The sequence below is a fragment of the Sciurus carolinensis genome, chromosome 2 (assembly GCF_902686445.1).
Source record: "Sciurus carolinensis chromosome 2, mSciCar1.2, whole genome shotgun sequence".
Classification (NCBI taxonomy): Eukaryota; Metazoa; Chordata; class Mammalia; order Rodentia; family Sciuridae; genus Sciurus; species Sciurus carolinensis.
In genome coordinates, this window is record NC_062214.1 from 58,277,063 (window position 1) to 58,297,700 (window position 20,638).

Sequence of the window (20,638 nt, forward strand, 5' to 3'; positions counted from 1 at the left end):
ACCTTTATTAGTTTTCATTTTAATCTCTCTATGCTGAATCAAAGATATAGTTCTCCTGCATTCTGGGAATAACCTATCACTAATTGTTCTGTCCTGCAGAATATGGGTTTTCCCTCCTCAATGATGCAGCAAAATCATTCTCCAAAACAAGCCAGGGTCTATGACATCAGGACCGTGGAATGGCAGCACACCACCTCTATATCAGCAAGAAGTCAAATGCCAATTTACAGTAAATAAGCAAAGAGCCCCCAAATAATCAGTTTTTTTGTTTTTCTGAAAACATTCTTTTTAGAAAAGATTCCAGTATTGGAGAAACTAGATGACCTACCCCTGTTTTGTGGTTTGCAATGGGTTTGAGGCAAGGGGCTGTACTAGAATCATCCAAGGAATTCTTTGTCAGGAAACACATGCCTACCGCTACTGCATCCTTGATTCTGAAATGCCCTAGTAGGGAAGCAAGCATGTATAGTGGTAAAAGTTTCTCAAAGGGTTTCAAAATATTCTTGACTAGACTATTTTACCTGTAAAAATGTTAAAGAAGAGAAAAATACAAATCTCAAGTCGGTAGCACCATTACCTCTGGACTCCACATTTGCGTTCCAACATGGACTGAGCAGAGGGAGGTGGACAGTGTCCCCAGATATCAGGAAATGCTACCATCTTGAAGTCCACCACAGATCTGGTTCTTCTGGCTTTGGCCATATAAAGACAGGGATCATGGAAAGGGATATGTTTGGGATGTATGTGCAGAAGCTTATCTATTACTTCACCAGCTTCTCTAGGACTAGTGGAATTGGAAAAGGAGGCACTCATACTTGGGCAAGAAATTGCTTCTATGTCCCAGGCATCCTCTTTTGGGGAAGTCTGAATGTCAGGGATATCATTTCCAAGAGAATTTATCCCAAGACTTTTGGATTGCATATCATGGTATATGTTCATTACAGGTCCTTTTTTGGAGGACAGATGCACAGTGGACCTTCCCATCTTCACCATGCTCAGGAGAGAAGTCTGAACTGTGTCTTCTTTTTCTTGCCCCCAGGAGGTTTGGTCCTTCTTCAAGCAGTGCTGCTTTGGGGAGGCAGCAGTGGGAATGTGGTGGTGATTGGTGTACTGAGAGTCTTCAGAGTTTGACTCATCTCCAGATTTGGACTCTAGTTCCTTGGGGTTTAGAATGGAAAAGAATATGTCAGTGTTTCCTTACAAGTAGAGATTACACTTTGATCCCTGTCCTTACTCTTTGGGCACAGAGCTAAGCATAAATCCCATGAATTGGGAAGCGTTTTCCAGGGTCAACCAAGGGAAGACTAACCTTGGGGAGTAAAGGGAGAGGAAGGGGATGGGGGAAGGAATGATAGTAGAGTGAAACAGACATTATTACCTCATGTACATATATGACTGCATGACCAATATGATCCTACAATATATATAATTATAAAAATGAGAGATTATCCTCTATTTATGTATGATCTATCAAAGTGTATAAATTCATTCAACTGTCATATACAACTAATTGGAACAAATAAAATAAAAGTAAAAATAATAAAAAGAGTCAAAAATGGCAGAATCACACAAACTCATGTTTGGGAGGAGATTTTGATGGATATAGTACAATGCTATACAGTACATGAATGTATGAATGCCTTCTACAAATTCCCAATTTCAACCTAGTTGAACAACTTAATTTACAGGGCATCACTGAAACCCAGGGTAGAACCATTCACAGTGACCCAAGGTAGTACATTTTTTTAGGACAATTTTGATTATTTTTTAAAAAATTCTTCCTTACACTGAACTGAAATTGTTTCATTGCAAAGAATATTGACATATTCTTTGATCCTCTTTGGCTTTCTGGAGTGAAACAGAATATGCTAACTCCTTTCTATATGCAACTAGTTATACCCTTTGAGGTAGCCAAACTCATTATTTTTTAAGAACCAGAAGAAAAGAAGAGAGATCAAAAAGCAGGTTTAAAATCTTGATGGCAGCACCATCAGAGGCAGCAACTAGGCACTGGAGTGACATCACCAGGTCTAAGCTTCCTCATTTGCTTCTACTAAAAAAGTCATTCTGGAATCAGAATGGCCACCATTAGAAATCCATCTCTTTGGCAAGAGAACAATTAAATTGTCAAGGATCTTCACTTGCTTGTTCAATGAATGGGGTCAGGACACCTTGCCCACCAACCAACAGGTCATAAAGTATACTCTTAACTCTACTGCCATCCCAGATGTAGGATGTCAGACTGTAGGAACTGTACATACATCCTACCTTGACCACCTTTTTCATATTTTTGCTTGACCTTCTGCTATTCTGTCAGAAGAAGCCCAGAAGCAGATGGCTCATGATAAGCAATGCCTTCTGTCTGGACACTCTTTTTGGCTTGGCCTACCAGGTTCTGCAAAGAACTCTCCATGCATCATCAAGGAGCAGAAACTGTAGTCAGTGTCCTACCTCAAAGCTATAGGAGAGTTCAAGACACATCGACTCATATTGCATTAGTTCCTCTTCAGGTCGGTCAAGTCCAGGTTTGGAACTCAGCTTCTCCACATCGGTTTCCAAGTCATCATACTACAGTGGAATATTTAAAGAACAGGTTACAGTCATGAAATCCAATAAAACAAGATGCAATGTTCTTCTTCAGAGTCTTAGGACATGGTTTCTTGGCCTCAGATTGTAACATTAGCTTATCCAGTGGACAGTTTCATTTTTTCATTTGTATATATATATATATATATATATATGTATTATATAGATGGATGTCGGTATATATATATAATACATAGTTTAATATTTATATTGTATTTTTAAACTAGAAAAGAAAAAGATAGTCAACTTTTCTTAGAATGTATGTCAGTATTTATGAGTCCTCCTCATAAATAATTAATAATTTCTACAAAATGAGATGAATTATATAAACAGTAAAGCAAGAAAATTTTCATCTCATTCACCACTGTGATCAACATCTTTGTAATTATCATCCCTATAGACCTATCTACCTCTGTTAGGTAGGTCCTTTACTCTTTTCACAAACATTTAATGAGCACCTGCTATGAGCAAGGACTCTTCTAGGTTCTGAAGAGGCAATGAAAATGGAATAATCAAAGGTCCATGCTCCTGTGGAATTTGCCTTCCAGTGAGAGAAGGAAGACAGTAAATAATAAAGGAAACAAATGAATGAGATCATCCCCAACAACAATAAATGCCCTGGAAATGATGAAAGAGAATGATCTAATTGTGACTGAGTCTGGGGTATGAGAAACTATTTGGAATGAGTTATTCGAGAAGGCCTCACAAACACAGTAATATAGATATAACCATAACCTAAATGACAAAAAGTCAACTATGCAAAAAAGGCATAAGCAAGAGTCTGAATTTGCTCACAGAAGGAAGGTAGTTGAAGCATAGAACATAAGAGGAAGATTGTATAGAATAAGATTTAAAAAGAAGCAATGGAGAAATTTTATCAATCCTTGCAGGTGCTGGGGAACAGTTTTCATTCCCCTACTATACCTTTATCTCCTTGTACATTTAAAGGTTTACTAAATACCACCAGTCTTTTCTTCATTGGGTTGAATACTGAGTCAGTTTAGTTTTTTTTTCTACATTGTCTTTCTGGATAGTTTTATGGTGATATTCTTTTCTGAACACTTTGTTTTTAGAGGGTTATAGTCTTACAGAGAAAAGACACCAGAATCAAACAGTTTAGTCCCTCCATCTTTTCATATCATAGATCAAGTTCCCTTAATAAAACAAGGGAGAAAATCTACCATGAGTTTTAGGAGAGTAATTAGTTAACAAAAAATCCTGGCAGTCCTGCCTAAAAAGGCCTAAATGAAATAAATGTGGGAAATATATGTTTATATTCCTAATCCAGGGGAGGAAAAATACAATATTCCATCCATCTTATGTAATTTTCCTCTAAATTTCAAATAAAAAGAAGAGTCATTTTCATGAGTTGAGCTTCATGATATTTCAGGATTAGTGTGCATAGACCTGGCCCAAACTCCACAGCTACCATTCTTGACCTGCCGAGCTTCATTTATCACTTCCTGTTTTCCTCCAACCATGGTTTGGGGTGGTCCTACTGAAAACGCAACCCAGCCAGACACTGGGAAGAGTGTCCCCATCAGTGAGTTAGACCCCAGTGGTGTGTGTGGAGGGAGTAGTGTCACATAACCCATGTTGCAGCCTGTTCATTCCACACGTGGTCAGGTGACCCACTGAGCCTTAGAGTGGAGATTACCCAAATGTGGCACACAGTTTGTTTTGTAAATAAAATTTTATTGAAACACAGTCACAACCATTCATTCATGTATAGTTAATGACTGCTTTCTTGGTACAACAGCAGAGTGGAGCAGTGAGACTGAGACTGTTCTTGATCTACAAAGGTCTGGAGCTTGTTTGCTCCTGTCACTCAGGTGGGTTACACCTTTCCTGTGCTGTTTCTAAGTGCCACTAATACTTACCTCAAGAAGGACCTGCTTTTGTGTCCTCAAGGCAATCCAGACACCCTTCACCATCTAGGATTCTGACACCCCACAATCCAGATAATCCAGATAATGTAAGGAGCCTTTGCTCCTTACACTGGAACTCTTAGATACTGTCTTTTCCCTGCCACAGACCTGAGTTCAAGTCTGAAGTTCCTGATTTAAACTTTAGTAGCAACAATCCCCAAGTTCACTAGACTATGAACTCTTTCAGGAAAAAAACTATGCCGCATTTGCTTTTGTATCACATTACATTCCCAAGACTCTAGCATGCTCTATAGGGGTCATGGCCCAAAAAAGTACCTGAAAGACAGAAGAAAATTTAATGAAAAGGAAAAGAGAGAGGAAATGAAGAGTGGAAGGAAGCAAAAACTTGAATTCACTCTTAATATTCCCTTCTTCCTTAGTTTCCCCAAATCTGATGTTTGGGTATATGAAAAAAAGAAAAATAACCAACATCTCATCTGTGTTTGTTGTGAGTTTCTCTTGTCTTATGTTGACCTTGATCATTTTCAAACAAATCACAAATCCGATATTCAACTCTCAAGACACTTTGCAGATAAAAGTTCCTTTTAATCATGCCTGCTAATAGTTTGGTACAAATTCTTTTTTTTTTTTTTGTCTTTATTTTTAATTATTTATTTATTGATGGATTTATTTATTGGTACTGGGGATTGAACCCAGGAGTGCTTAACCACTGAGCAACATACCCAGCCCTTTTTATTTTTATTTTTAAATTTTGAGACAGGGTCTCACTAAATTGCTTAGGGCCTTGCTATATTGCTGAAGTTGGCTTTGAACTTGCAATCCTTCTGCCTCAGCCTCCAGAGCACTGGGATTATAGGCATGCGCCACCGTGCCCAGCTCTCTGGGGCCTTTTATTTATTTATTTATTTTAATAATTTATTTATTTTGATTGGTTATACACAAATGGGGTAAAACTTTTTTCTCTGGTTGTACATGACGTAGAGTCATACCATAGGGAAATGATGTTTGTCTCAATCTGTTATTTTGCCTTACCCCCACCTCTCCCACCCTCTTTCCTCTATACGATCCATCCTTCCTCCATTCTTGCCTCCTTTCCACTCCCACCTCCCATTATGTATCATCATTTGCTTATCAGAGAGATCTGCAATTTTCAAATGAGAAACTCACCAGTTAAAGGCCTGGATCAGTTCTGAGAACCAAAAGCAATATATACCTGGCTTCTCATCCACATCTCTGGCAACAAATGCTGCCAAGTTTACCAAGGAAGGACGAGCTTACTGGAGTACCAGTTCCCCTGCTCCTGCTGTCCTATGCAGAGTCCTGGTTCTAATACCCCCTCATTTCTCTACAACTCATGCGTATGCTGACTTCTGATCTCTCCTTGGCTCAAAGGGTTTTGATGAATAGTTTTCAGTCCCTCACTCATTTGTCTTGTGCTTCTTTCCCAGCCAGGCTTGTATATTTGTTCAGGTTTCCCTCTACCCTGCTGCAACACCCTCTGAAGACTGAGGAGAGTATCTGAAAGCCCTCCTTCCCATGCTGGGTGAAGTCGTGCACCTTGTCGCTCTGCATCAGATACAAGAGGCGACTGACACTGCATCAGACATTCAGTTATCACAGAGCAAGCAAGAGGGGAGGGGAAAGTGGCATTGATGAATGACTGCAGTGGTGCAATATTATTCAAATAATTCAGCAGGTACTCCACAGGCCTGCGCCGCCAAGCCACAGCAAAGAACCAATTTGCCACTGATGACTTCAGAAATGATTCTATTTATCAACAAAAACCCCGAGAACACCAGACTGTCAATAGCAGTCTAAGCCCAGAGATGCGACTAAGAGATAGTCACTAAATGTCTGCCACTACCTTCAGCAAGGTGAGTGATTATCATGATAGAGAACTCAAAAGTCTCTTTCTCTCTAGATAGGAAGGAAAGAAGAAATAATGAACAAACCAACCAATGAACGAAGAAATAAAGGAAGGAGGGAAGGAAAATAGAGGGAATTAGTTTTTAAATTTGAATTTTATCCCTAGGAATGGTAGCATTTACTCCCATGTCTTATTCTACAGATGACAAAATTAGGGGACTTGAAGAAACTTGTTCAAATCCAGTACACCAAAAGAAAAGGAGAAAGTATAACACACAGACAAGTAATTACTCAAAGGCAGAGGTTCTCAACTAGGGGTGAGGCAGAGGTTCTCAACTAGGGGTGATTTTGGCAATTCCTGGATACATCTTCAGTTCATGAATGAAGGGCAAAGAGGTAGATACTAGCAGTTTTCAGAGGTCAGGGATGCCACTAAACGTCCTACGATACACTGAATAACCCCTACAAGCAGGAAGTATCCACTCAAAATGCCAATAGTGCCAAGGTTTAGAATCCCTGTTGTAGTAAAGCAGTCAGCAAGGTATGTCCTCTGTCTGTTGGAACACAGTCATACCCACTCACTCATGTAGTCTCAGTGGCTACTTTTGTGCTATGATGACAATTCGAGCAGTTATAACAAAGGCTGTAGGGTATAGAATGCCTAAAATAACTACTATCTGACTTTTTATAGAAAATTTGCCAACTTTTGTTCTATAGCAGAGGGACCCAGATAGGGACCCAGGAGAATGACTCCTTTGTGGCTTTGTGACTGCCTATGAAGAACAGGCAGATAAGAAGAATGCCTTATGAAGATAGGTGTGAACTAGTAGAAAGTGTCTGACAAAATCTTTCCATGGTCTTGTATGTACTTACTAAATACACAAACCACAAACATTAAGTGTCTATGCAAGGCTCATGCTGAGGGAATATCAGTGTCTTAATAATCACTAGCACTGACTTCACAGTGAGACAATGCACTAGACCTACCAAGATGAAAATGACAACTGGGAAATCAATAGCAGTAGCTGTCCTTTTTTGAGCATCACTATCACCCTAGTGGCAGCACAAAAGTAAATCCTTAAAATTTACACTGGCTTTGGCAAACTTGGAATGTGATATTTTTCTTTGCATGATGTGAATGTGGAGATCATTACAATCAGAACAGGTGTACCTACTTCCTCTTTCACATCCTCGGAATCCGAGTCTTTTTCCACCTCTTCATCACCTTCATCTTCAAAATCTTCTGTGTGGGAAAAAGAAAAGTGGTGAAATGAATGTGGCATTTCTGCTTTCTAAGATTCAGACTCTCATCACAGTGGTTGGTGCATCTTCACACCAAAAAGGGACCCGTTGTTTAAAGTGCACAGTATCCCAATACACTCTAAATCCTATCTGTATGTATAAACGGTATGTGGGAGCACTAGATCATTAAGTCTAAACTGTGGTCCCACATTGAATGCAATACAAGAGCAGAATAAAATGATGCACAAATACTACTCTGGTGTTTATCCCACTCAGTTTACTCATATATGTGCAACTTGAATTGAAATTAGAAATTGAATTAGAAATCACATACATACCCAATTTTTTACAGCATGTTTATCACTTTGAGTCTCTAATTTTTAAAGGCAGGCACTTATTTAAAATAAAACTTCTAATGTCATTGTGGCAAAATTATACCTGAGCAAAATCTGTTCTAATACTAGGAGGACAGGGTTGAAAAACACTAAACTCTTTTGACTGTTAAGATCTTCCTGGAGATTAAAAAAATCACACTTGTAAATATTCCAATATGAGTAGCTTGGGGTTGTTAATAGCAAGACATTTATTTCAGTTTCATCCTTTGGGCAAATTAATTTTACTACCAGTCAGTACAGTAGAAAGGACTCCATCACAGAATTGTGAATAGATTTTTTTTTTAATTACTTGTGGTGACAGTAGAGGCCCTCAATAGCTACCAGGCAAAGTGGAAACAATGAATGATTAAGGACAAAACAACAGATCTGGGTGTTTGTTCGCCCTGTTTATGAAAAAAAAAAAATACTCCTGCTTTTTCTGTATATATCTCTAATTAGCTTATTGGATGATCACAGTTGACTTGCAAAACAACTGATTGTACTTCCATCCACATTCCCCTGCCATATTGCTAAAATGCAAACCTTGTATATAAGCTCATAGATACCTGGGTATTTTACCTTCAGATAGAGCAGGTGGAGGCTCAGCGGCGATGCTCCCAGGGACTGAGAAGGCATAGGCACTGCTGGCTGTGACCAAGGGAAGTGGACTCTCTGGGTAGCATTGCCTCAGGATCTGCAGCATGACAGAAATGACAGGCTCCATGCCCTTGTTGTCCAGGCAATTCTGACCAAAGGGAAGATGATATCAGACACTGACATCTATAGACAGACCCCTCACTGCACATTATTTCAGAAGGTGAATCACACACAGACTAAATAGACAGAAAACAGCCTTAATGTCTAATGTCTAGTTTGAACATTCTAATGTAGAATTTTGTCTGATGTAGCATCTGTGTTTTTATTTTCCACACAGCTCATCTGGTACTATGAAAATAGACTTTTAATTATTTCAAGGGATGCTGCCCTTAATGCAAGACACTGTCCAGGATGGCTGTGGAAAGAGAAGAGGGATACCTCCTCTGGCCATCCAGAGTCATTGGGAATTATTGCCTAAGTTAGGGAATGAGTAGCTGAACTGATGGAATTCTTGCTTTTCTCTTTCAGCTGTTATCTGAAGGGAAAAATATAAAGGAAAAAGATAAAATAATGAAATCAGAAAGGAAGATTTGGTAAATCCCATGTACCTAAATTAAACAGCATGCCTCATCTCAAAGCCCAGTGTTGATCCCTCTTGGTACCTTCCCAAAGCAAAGAAAAATTGGGTTTGCAGATGTAACATTTTGATTCTGATGGAACATGACAAGATCCTTCTTTTCAGACACTGTGAAAAATGTAAGAACAAGTTAACTAAATTGAGAGAAAGAGAGAGAGAGAATTCAGTATTGTTCTGTATCCTCTTGGCAAAAACACAACCATTTTCTTCAGTACTAAATGATTTTTGTGCTGACTTGGTATAGAAATTTGACTAGTGTAGACTTCCAGTCTGATATTGCTAATAAGTATAGCAAACTCTGAGGACAATAAGTCATAGCAGTTGCTATGGTGGATGTGGGGTCCTAACACAGGGTGTGTAAAGTTCTATGATGCTACTACCGCACTATGCATCCCCAGTCCCACATTGCACATAGCTCCATATGCAAAAACATGGAGGAAAAATATCTTCATAAAAGTTTATCCATGAATTTAAGCTACCCAAATAACTTTTCCAAAGAGATATGTCTTAATACAATCAAGAATGCCATTTTCCCTTCAGTGTGCTGAAATGGTACCAATCAGGTATGTCAGAGCACACAGCAGGAAACACTCTTCATGGAAAATGAATTAGTTGAGGTTGTTCCATCCCTTGGCCTGGTCAAATGGCCTCAAGAATTTAGAGAAGTTGTTAGAATTGGGAAAAGAAAAAACAGAGTGTGGAAGAGGAAGAGGGAAACTGAAGTACATGGCTGACCAGAGATAATGTTCCAAACTTCAACCTCAGGAGAAACAGAGCCAGGTCTAAGCCAGAGTTCATCCAGAAGTGCCAACCTTTTAAAACCAGGCCCATCTAGGATTGTAATGAATGCTAATAAATATGATCAGGATTTTGACCTTGTGTGGAATGATGAAAAGTGAGTGGAAAGATAGAGGCAAACACAGTGTTCTGAAAGTTTAACCCACAGATGAACTGAATTTCGCGAGATGGAGATGGTATTAAAATCTTTAGAAACAAAGACATTAGGAATAATGCTATATTTGATGTCTACTACATTGTAGAGAAAATATTTAGGAATTCAAAGGCGATCCTTGGTTCCAAGGTAATAGAAATTCTTAGGTTCATTTGTCACTATGTCTCTAGAGCAAATAGGTAGGTACTTGGCAGACCTGGGATGTCAGAAGGCATCATTAGGTTCAGAAAATCATGTAAGAAAGTAAATTCTAGAAGGTCACAATACTCAGGGAAGAGTCCTCATAATAACAAGGTGAAACACTTTAGTGGAAAAGGATTCCAACTAAGGGTAAAGAGGCCTGGGTCCCAGATATGCTTCTAAACTGGCCAAGGCCATTATCATCTCTCACCTGAGCTCCTGCAAGCAGTGCAGATTTTTCCCTCACCTTCTTAACTCTCCCTCTTTCCCCTCATGCCCTCTGATAATCTTCCCTCTGAAAACGTTCCTTTGAAAGCATAAATCAGTTTAATGGGAATAGAGTTTCAGTTTTAAAGATGAAAAGTATTGTGGAGATGAATGAGTGCAGCTATACAATGGTATACTTAGCACTACAAAACTGTATACTTAAAAAGAGGTAACATGGTGAATTTTATATCATATGTATCCTGCTACAACTAGAGAAACACTTTTAGGCAATTCTGGGAATTGAAGCCAGAGCTTCATGCTGGGCAAGAGCTCTACTCCTGAGTTACATCTGTAGTCACCCAATTTTTTTTTTTAATATAAAAACCAGGTTTCTCCCCTACTTAAACCTGATAGAAATAAAATCCAAATTCCTTCTCATGGGGTAGAAAACTATGTAGTCTGGCCTGCCCTTTCTTTCCACTTTATGCCTTCTTTCTGTATGATGGAAATAAAATCCAAATTCCTTTCCATGGTTCAGGAAGCTCTAAATGCTGCCCCTGCCTATGTCTCCACCTTGACCTCCATCCTTGTCCCTTGTTCACCAGGCTTCTGCCAAACTAGCTTCTTAGCATCTTGAACTCCCTCCACACCCAACCCTATCTGAAGGCCTTTGCATTTGCTTGCTTTTTCTTTTCTTGAAACCCTCAGCTCCTTAGACCGTCATGGCCCTGGTTCTTTCTTGTCACTTAAGTCTCAGGACAGAAGAATTATGCTCTGACCCCAGCCTACTGTAGCCCCTTTCCCTTCTTTCTTTCCAGTCTCTTTGAACATAGGAGGGTAAACTCTAAGATCCAGAATAGATATACAGTAGCTCTGATTTAGGAACATCATTCATGGAAATACTCTTGACTGGGGACCCTCTGGGTTCATTCTCATCTAGGTCTTTCCATCTGCCTGACTCTCCAAAATATCCATTTTTCCCACTAGTTCTACATTCTTCCTCTCTCCATCTATGCCAAAAGGCCAACTCCACTGCTCCTCTAAACAGTGCCCAAACTAAAAGGTGTTCTCCTGGCCTGACTCAAATAGGGATTCATTGAAAAGCCTCTGTAGTCAGCCAAGATAACAGAGCTTCCCTTCCTCTGCATAGTTTTGCATTAACTCACTTCCTAAGCTGCCCCTATAGGAAGTAAATTCCCTGAGAAGGATGGGCCCTTTATCTCCTTAATCTTTGAAACCTCTGTATAACCTCAGGCCCAACACCCTTCACAAATTAGGACTCAGGAAACTGAGTAAAAAGTAAATGTTCTTGGTCCAATCTGACCTCCAGGGTATCTAGCTCCTGATTCCAAGTTGGTAACATTCTTATTAGGATTCAGTCCTTCCTTCCAGAGATTCATAATAGTAGCTGAAACTGTTTGGCAATGAGGATCCTGATGAATCAAGGTTTGGCCTTCCACTCTTTCTGGGCAAACAGCAGCAGCTGTGTCTTTCGTGAGGCAATATCATTGCTTTTTCTAGTGGTTCTCAAGATGCAAATCCAAGACAAGTATCATCAGCCTCACCTAAGTACTCGTGAGACTGCATGATCTGTGCAGACCTCAGACCAACCAAATTAGAAATTCTGGGGATGGGGTCTAGCAATCTTTTTAAATCTCTGGATGATTCTAATGCAGATCACCTCCAAATTTTTGCAACTTTTTAACTCTCTTAAGTTCTTGTAGTTCTAAAGGGTGGTCCCTTATCTGATTATTTCACACAGGTTTGTTCCTTCTGTGATTATCTGTTTGTCAAATGGATAATTATCTCAAACTGTTTCAGGGCATCCCTGTATGGTTTTTTTTTAATTTGTTCTAATTAGTTATACATGACAGTAGAATGCATTTATGCATTTCAATAAATCATACATAAATGGAGTAAAATTTCTCATTTTTCTGATTGTACATATTGTAGGATCACATGGGTCATGCAGTCAAATATGTATATGAGGTAATAATGTCTGTTTCACTCTAATGTCCTTCCTACTCCCATACCCCCTCCCCTCCCTTCACTCCCCTCTACCTAATCTAAAGTAACTCTATTCTTCCCTAGCACCCCACCCCCTTTGTGAATAAGCACCCTCATATCAGACAAAACATTCGACCTTTGGTTTTTTGGGATTGGCGTTTTTTCACTAAGCATGATATGGAAAGCAGAACATTTGGAATGGAACCACCATTTGACCCAGCTATCCCACTCCTCGATTTATACCCAAAGGACTTAAAATCAGCATACTACAGTGACACAGCCACATCAATGTTTATAGCAGCTCAATTCACAATAGCTAGATTGTAGATCCAAACTAGGTCCCTTTCAACAGATGAATGGATAAAGAAAATGTGGTATATATACACAATGGAATATTACTCAGCTTTAAAGAAGAAAGAAATTAGGGCATTTGCTGGTAAATGGATGAAGTTGGAGAATATCATGCTAAGCAAAATAAGCCAAATCCAAAAGACCAAAGACTGAATGTGTCCTCTGATATACAGGTTTTTTTCCTTTTAATCTTACATCATATTATCCTTCTGCCTCCTTCGTGCAAAACTCCAACAAGACTGCATTGTAGTATACAGCACCCTCCCAACATTACAGATAATCTCAGTCTTTGAATGTTTAGGGGATGCTTAGAGGTATACACAGGAATGGTGAACCAGGAAACAAAGAGGTAGACTCTTGGAGAGAGAGAGACAAGGCAAGTAGTGGCTTCAACAGAAAGGCAAAGGACAATACAATAGGCAAAGGCTATGGGAAAGACTCAAAAAATCGTTTTTTGGTTTTTTTTCTCAGTCAATTTCATGCCCAGTAGGTTTGTAATTACATCATAAACATAAAAAAAAAATAGTACTGGACTGTGGTTTTCAAACTGTGATCCTCAGACCAGCAGCATTAGTATCACTTAGAAACTTATTAAATGTGCAGATTATCAGGCCCCACCTCAGACCTGCTAGGTCAGGAATTCTGAGGATGAGGTCCAGAGAGCCTTGTGGTAATGAGCCCTCCAGCTCACCCTAGGGCACACTCACCTTGGAGAAATGCTAGTACAGGGAGCAAAAGCACAAGCTTTCAAGTGAAGCCAGCAGATTCCAAGCCAGGCTCCAACACTCACCACCTTCCTGAACTTGTGCAAATTACTTAATATTTTTCTCAGATTCTTCATCCGTTCAATGAAGATAATAATAGAGTCTACCTCAAAAGTTTTTTAAAATGTCATAATTGGAGGGTCTGTATAAATTGCTAAGTTAGCCTTGGGTCATAGTAAGAGCTCAAGACAAAGCAACTGCTCCCCTTCCTCCTCCTCCTTCTCCTCTTCTTCCTCTTCTACTGCTGCTTCATTATTATTTCACCACCATCATTGTCTTCATCATTAGCAGCTGTAGAAGCATCAGAAGCAGCAGCAGCATTAACACCATGATCATTATCATTTTTAAATAGAGATTGGAACAAGTATCACCAGGTCCAAGGTCCCTGAGTTGACCATACAGCTAGCCTTCTCTAGCAGAAGAGGCAGGAGAGTGGTGGGCAGCTCACACCAGCACAGCTGCAAGGGCATCTGTGCTCAGAGCACTCAGCCCAGGACTGGGAGGCTACTCAACACTCGCTGTGATTCTGCCAGGGGAGTAATGGGCCATTTGGTTTCTAAGCCGAGACAGCATATCTTGCACCTGAAAGAATCATTTTCCCAAAACAGGATTCTGCAAAATATCAGGCTTTGCACATGAACTTGAGAACATCTCTTCTAGAAGAACACATTACTTAAAACACTAAAAGCAAAACAGGGAAGGGGTGAAGGTGGGGAATTCAACCCCCTGAAGTTGTCACCCATACATTTCACACACTCTTTCATGTGCCAGTCTTAGTGTATCGCAGCCAATTTATGTAGCACTGTTTCACAGACCCCTCCTGAACTAGTTTTTCATATAATACATGGGCTGAAGAAACCTTGCTATAAGATTCTACCTCCATTTAAATCCAACTTCCATTTCCAGCAGTAATTGGTTGGAGGCTTGTTATAAATGCTCTTAATTGAACAATTGAGGTCTTCACTGACCTACTAAATTGCTACTAAAACCCTGCATACAGACTTGCAACCCCTCAGATGCCTGGGCTTCACTTGGTGTTTACTCCACTGTATTCCTATCATAGATGTGTACCTCTGGGATGGCCAACTTCTTTTATTGCTCTTTTAATTGTTTTTAGCACAGAACAGAGAAACGGCCAATAATGCAGAGGGTAGAGGAACTTGGTAAAACACACAAGCCAGAAATGGAGGTTTTCAGCATCAGCAATACATGTCACAAAGACTGAGAGAGATTAGAGACTCGGGTGACTATAAGTTTACAAAAAGCATGCAGAAGCTTGGAAAAATTCAAAGCTTCACTTCATCCAGAAAAATAATGTAAAATGCAGCTATTTTATGACTGAGAAGCTCTGAAAGCTATAATGATGGAGAGAAATCCAGAGGTGATAGCACATAGAAAATTAGATATTGTTTTGCAGCACAGTATTATGTTATTGTTTAGGAGGGAAGCCATTTTTTAAATGGGAAAAGTCTACAGACACCATGGTTGGAAAAATAGCACTGTTATGGACTGCCTCACTGCCTCTGGATATACGAAGATAGAGATATACTAAGGTAGAGAAAACCTGCAGGTGGTTCAGGGAGGGTCAATAAGCACAGAAGCTGATGAACAGGAAGATAGTAGGGAACCTAACACATGTGAAAGTGCAGATGATGGATATTTGGGATTCTTGAGTCACCAAGAAAGAGGATAAATATAGCCTTGGATGTTGGCGTCTAAATCAGCCCAAGTGTAAGGAATTGGTTACTTGGGTTGGCATCCCCATATTCCACAGGACTTTCAGACGCTCTTCCTTTGCTTGGGACTCTCTTTCCCTTACAATCACCATGTCCAGGTCCTTCTAAAGAACACCTCATCCCTCCATCTACGGGAGCTGCCCTTGGTCACACAGAGCAATAGGAAATTATCCTCCTCACGGGATTCCTTGCTTGCTTAATGTCTGTATCCTGCTAGGCTGTTTGCCCCACAAGATCAGGAGTCGAGTCTGCTATGTTCACTACTAGATTACCAATACTGTTCTTCCAACAACTGCTCACAATCAAGAAGCAGTTAAAATATGCCAAGCACTCTTTTGAACACATTAACTTATTTAGTTTACAGGACAACCTAGATGTTTTTATTTCCACTTTTTTTTTCATAGAAACAATTTGAAGTTTAGAGAAGTTGGGTGACTTTTCCAGAGTTGCACAACAGTCAGGGGAAAGGCTGGGATCTGAACCCAGGTACTCTAACTCTACAGTTGACGCGACATCATTCTGTACCTCTGGTAGTGTGAACTCAATAGGTATATATGGAATAAATGAATGAATCAATGCGTGACTGAACGACTGAGGATTTGAATCCAGAACGCCTGCCACAGAGAACACCAAGAATATTCTCAAGTGTTTCCAGTTCTGTTCAGGATGATTCCTGAACTTCGGCCAGATATCATCTGACTATAGAGTGAACCCCAACACAGACTACCTGTGTGATGCTGAAGAGGGTCTCCATGCCCTGGGCCGCCAGGAAGGCTTCCCTGCCTGACCGGAAGATGGCGATGTGCTGGAGGCAGAGCAGAAGACCTCGACGGATCATCACGAAGGTGTTGAAGGTGTCGTGACTGTGCCAGTCCTGATGTAGTCTGAGCAAGCTGGTGACATAGCCTCTGTTCACCGCCCTGCGGCTGTTAGACTCTGACAACAAAGGGAAAAGGCAATGTCAATCCCAGGCTCTGGAGGGCCACACCTACTTGAGAACATCCCAGTGATTCTCCCACAAGATCCTACATTTATTCCATATATATCTATTAAGTCCACACTTCCAGAGGTACATAAAGGTGTCGTGTGTACTCTAGAGTTAGGATACCTGGGTTCAGATCCCAGGCTCTACACTTACCACTGCATATAAAACTGATCAAATAATCACACTGGTAATGGGGCAGCGTTGTGACGTGTCCCCTGATATGATGATGCACTGAGAAAGACACAAAATCATTTCCGTGGTATTCCTGCCCCAATGAAGTCATGACCCAAATGAAGTCATAAGAAAAATCAGCAAACTCTGAATAAGGGATGTGCTATAAAATATCTGACCTATATTCTTCACAAATGTCAAGATCATAAAAGGAAAAAGAAAAGATTGAGGAATTGGGGCTAAGGAGATTAAAAAGACATGACACCCAAGTATAATAGAGCACTTAGATCCTAGACCATAAACAATCTTTCTTTTTGCTACAAAAGGCATCAGTGGAGTAATAGGTAACATTTGAATAAGGTCCATAGATTAGATGCTAGTGTTAAATCAGTGTTTCTTTTCAGATTTTGATGAGCTGTGGTTATGAAAGAGAATATCCTTGTTTTTAGGAAATTTGCAATTGGCATATATAAATGTAAGTTATTCTCAGGGAAAGAAAATGGTGTCAGAGGAGGGGAGAGGAAGACAGAAAGGAAAGAAAGAGCTCATGCTTTCCATTGCGTTCCCAGATTCCTTACTCCACTGAATCTTAGTGGACCTAGGACATTGTTCTTTAAGTTAAGCAAACTACAAGATTAGGTGGGGAAGGAAAACCCCAAGGGAGACATACGAAAGACTGTCATGCATAGGAACTGTATCAAGGTGCTTTTCCTAGAGAAGGGAAGCCAGCTGATGGATAACCAAGGCGTGGTAAATTTGGTATAGTTGCTGCCTCTGCATCTATATTTAGGCCTGAATTAAGCTGATTGAAACTCCATCACCTGTACCTCATGACCTGTGACCTAGTGATAAAAAAAAAACCCTCCCCAGGGAAAATTCACTCCCCATGTATTGTTGAGGTGGCCTACTTGATCCTTAACCCTGGAACCCAAACCCAACCCAACATATCTCACAGCTGCCAGCCAGGATAAAATCTAATGGCCAACATCAGAGTCATATACATAAGTTTCCCCTCCATAAATGCTTTTTTTTTATTGGACTGGGGATTGGACCCAGGGACACTTAACCACTGAGCCACATCCCTGACCTGTTTTATTTTTTAATTTGAGAAAGGAACTCACTTAGCTGCTCAGGGCCTTGTTAAATTCCTGAGGCTGGTTTTGAACTTGTGATCCTCCTGCCTCAGCCTCCTGAGCCACTGGGATTATAGGTGTGTGCCACCATGCCAGGCCCATGCATGCTTTCTTTAAACTAACCAAGCCACTGCCCACAGAAGAGCCTGAGGGATAACACCAAGGACCTAACACAGAGCTGGTTCTCAGTCCTAGTTCCCCCCACACACAGCTGGAGGAATTTCCCGCTGCCTCCAGACTTCTCATCAGCTCTTGTGGGCCCCTCCTCTCCTCTCTGGGTCTTTAGCCAATAAAATGCTCTCTTACTTCAGTCTCCTACATGTCTCACCTGATCTGCAATCAAATCTCACTGTCCTGTGTCAGGGCTGTCCTACAGAAGGGCTGGGTTGGCTTATGGTTGCTCCCAACAGACAGACTTCAAGACCAAATTAGAAATCAAATATCTTGTATGTATAATTATGTCAAAAGGAACCCAGGTATTATGTATAAATATAATGCTTTCATTTTAAAAAGTTAACAATATTTTTTAAAAGGAAGAAATAGGAACAGAAGGGTTTGGTTCTCACTAGGAAAGGAACTTCTCATAGAGAAGGCTGTTCAACAAGAGGAAGGACACTGTGTGGCAGTGGGAGAACTGGTACAGAAAATGTGCAGGCAGAGAATCTAAGTGCAGGCAGAAGATGTAAATCCACCCAGCAGGTCTGTCCTATGGGCTGTCTTAATCTGATGGGGAGCTGTAGCAGAGCTTTCAGGGTTCCCTTCACCTCTCCAACACCGTGATTTCTATCAGCTCAAATGCCTGGTTGAGACCTCCCCTGAGACTCTGCCTTATGGGCATAATTTTTTCAGGATATGGTTGAAATTCTCTTTGAAGAAACACAGTCACAAAAACACTCCAAGACCCTTCCCTCTACAGTTAATCTATGCTACTTTTCAGATTAGCATCTGTGGGCTGCAGGGTTGATGAATGAATGGGTACCAGTGCAGATCTCTCAGCAGATGCCTGGGCACCTGAGCTCCCCAAAATAAAGTGCACTACAGCCCTCAAAGAGACCGAATCTCAGCCACAGGTACCCATATCTTGCAGTTTTGCTCTCTCACTGCTGCATCTCTCTATCATCCAAACCATTCACACTTGTTTATGAGACAACATGTGTGTCTGGCCAAGTGTATGTGTGGGAGAACCCCTCAGCTGCAACCAGATAAGCAAAATTTACCTCAAAGTCAGATTTTTTCTAAGACCTTGGAAGTAAGCAATGAGTATAAAAAATAAGATGGTAATTCAATGCTTTATTCCAAGGGGATTTTCTCATAATATTAATGGAAATTTTTTTTGCTTGTTTATCAAATTCTAAGTTGTCAGGCTTCACTGAACCCCACTGAGATTTTGACCCATTTGTGTAGTTGATTTTATGATTTTTTTTCTTTTTACATCCCATTCAGCCATGACCCTGAACGGAGAGTGATGAGCTTTATACACCCAGTGATGTGTTTGTGGAAGGTTTAAATTGCCTTCATTACCTCCTTTAATGAATTATTCTTTTGTATCAAAAATATTTCTCTCCTTGGCTGATCCTGGCCACAAAGCACTACAGTTCTTTACTGCCTAAATGAGGTTCCAGCCTCTCCAATATCTGATGTTTAAAAGAAAATTGAGGATTAAGTAGGAGGTATTAAAGGAAAGGATCACGGGCCTGAAAAGATGCCAGAATGGCAAACACAGCACACAGGGGCCCTGTGGGCAGTTTAAGGTTAAGGACTTTTGTCTTTTATCTATTTTAACACTACAAGACTGATAATGCATTATCCTAATGACCTTCATCCATTACTCTCTTTTTTGGCCAGGGGAAGGGGGTAATGAAAAACAAAAAATCTTCAATTGTCTGAGAGAAAACTCCTCTATCAAATCCCAGTAATTTTATTCACAATTTTCCTGTTAATCCCCAACAAGCTGTCATGTTTACTAATGTCTGAAATAGCTAAACCCCCTTCCTACCTGACCCTACATCAGTCAATCTTTCTCTGAGAATGGCTTGGGAAGTTTTGCAAAAGTCAATACATATCTAACACCCGACAAGAGGAGATTCATCAAACTGAGGAAAAGCGAATGTGGAGAAGAGCCAAAGAATGAGATGAGGGTCGCCCGGGTCACCAACTTGGAGGAGTTCTAGAAGATCTAAGAGGAAAGCACGACTTCTCAAAACAAGGGGAAACAACAAGGAGAAATTGTGCGATTTCAAGTACTGTTCTGGGTGAGCTCAGAGTTTGGCAGAAAGGGACTCCAGGTCCCCAACCCTCGTGAGCCACTGAAACCTGGGTGCATACGTGGCTTCCTTCTAAGATTTTTATTGGAAAAAAATTAATTTCTGTTGCTTGTGTATACATATTTTTAATTTCTTAAGTAGACTGGTATCTCTTAAACTGGTTGAAAGACAATGGATGGACAGAAAGAAGTTCTGAGAGCCTTTAATTTTAACACCTACCCCACATCAAATGCACTCTCCCTGCTTCGTAGGTGCTCTGTTGTTCCACTGGTCACTTCCTGTCAGCCTCCTGGGAAGGATCATTTTTGGCCAGTTTTTATTTTGCTGATCCATAAACAATGGAGAATTTATCTTGATCCTCACTTTGAATTCATCCTTTATATTCAATTTTTTTTCTCTCCAGGTTATGTCCTCCCAGAGCCTCTTTAGAGCTAATTCTCATTCTGAAATCTGGTCTAGTAATATAATGCTTTTATTCCAAGTATTTCTTAACTGAAATTCAAATGTTCTTTTGTGCCCAACCCACTGATAGAGATTTTTACACTCAAAGATAAAAACAAAACAAAACAAAACCTAGAAGGGCATATGCCAAGATATCAGTGGCATTTCGTGGAAAAGGAGTGCATATTACAATTTTAGTGACTTAGAGATTTCTACACTTTTTCTTCCCCACATGTTCTATAATACTCTTTGATAG

The 20,638-nt window shown here is 40.2% G+C and overlaps 1 protein-coding gene across 1 annotated transcript in view; it reads right to left on the reverse strand.

Annotated features, from left to right (window-relative positions):
* Agbl1 (AGBL carboxypeptidase 1) overlaps positions 1-20,638 on the reverse strand; it is a 726,904-nt gene that overhangs the window by 608,043 nt on the left and 98,223 nt on the right. The window contains exons 6-10 of the mRNA XM_047540786.1: positions 16,116-16,324; positions 8,537-8,702; positions 7,517-7,584; positions 2,452-2,568; positions 578-1,158 (exon numbers count right to left, since the gene is read on the reverse strand). Of these exons, the coding sequence (XP_047396742.1) occupies positions 578-1,158; positions 2,452-2,568; positions 7,517-7,584; positions 8,537-8,702; positions 16,116-16,324 (1,141 nt within the window). The remainder of the gene's footprint in view (positions 1-577; positions 1,159-2,451; positions 2,569-7,516; positions 7,585-8,536; positions 8,703-16,115; positions 16,325-20,638) is intronic.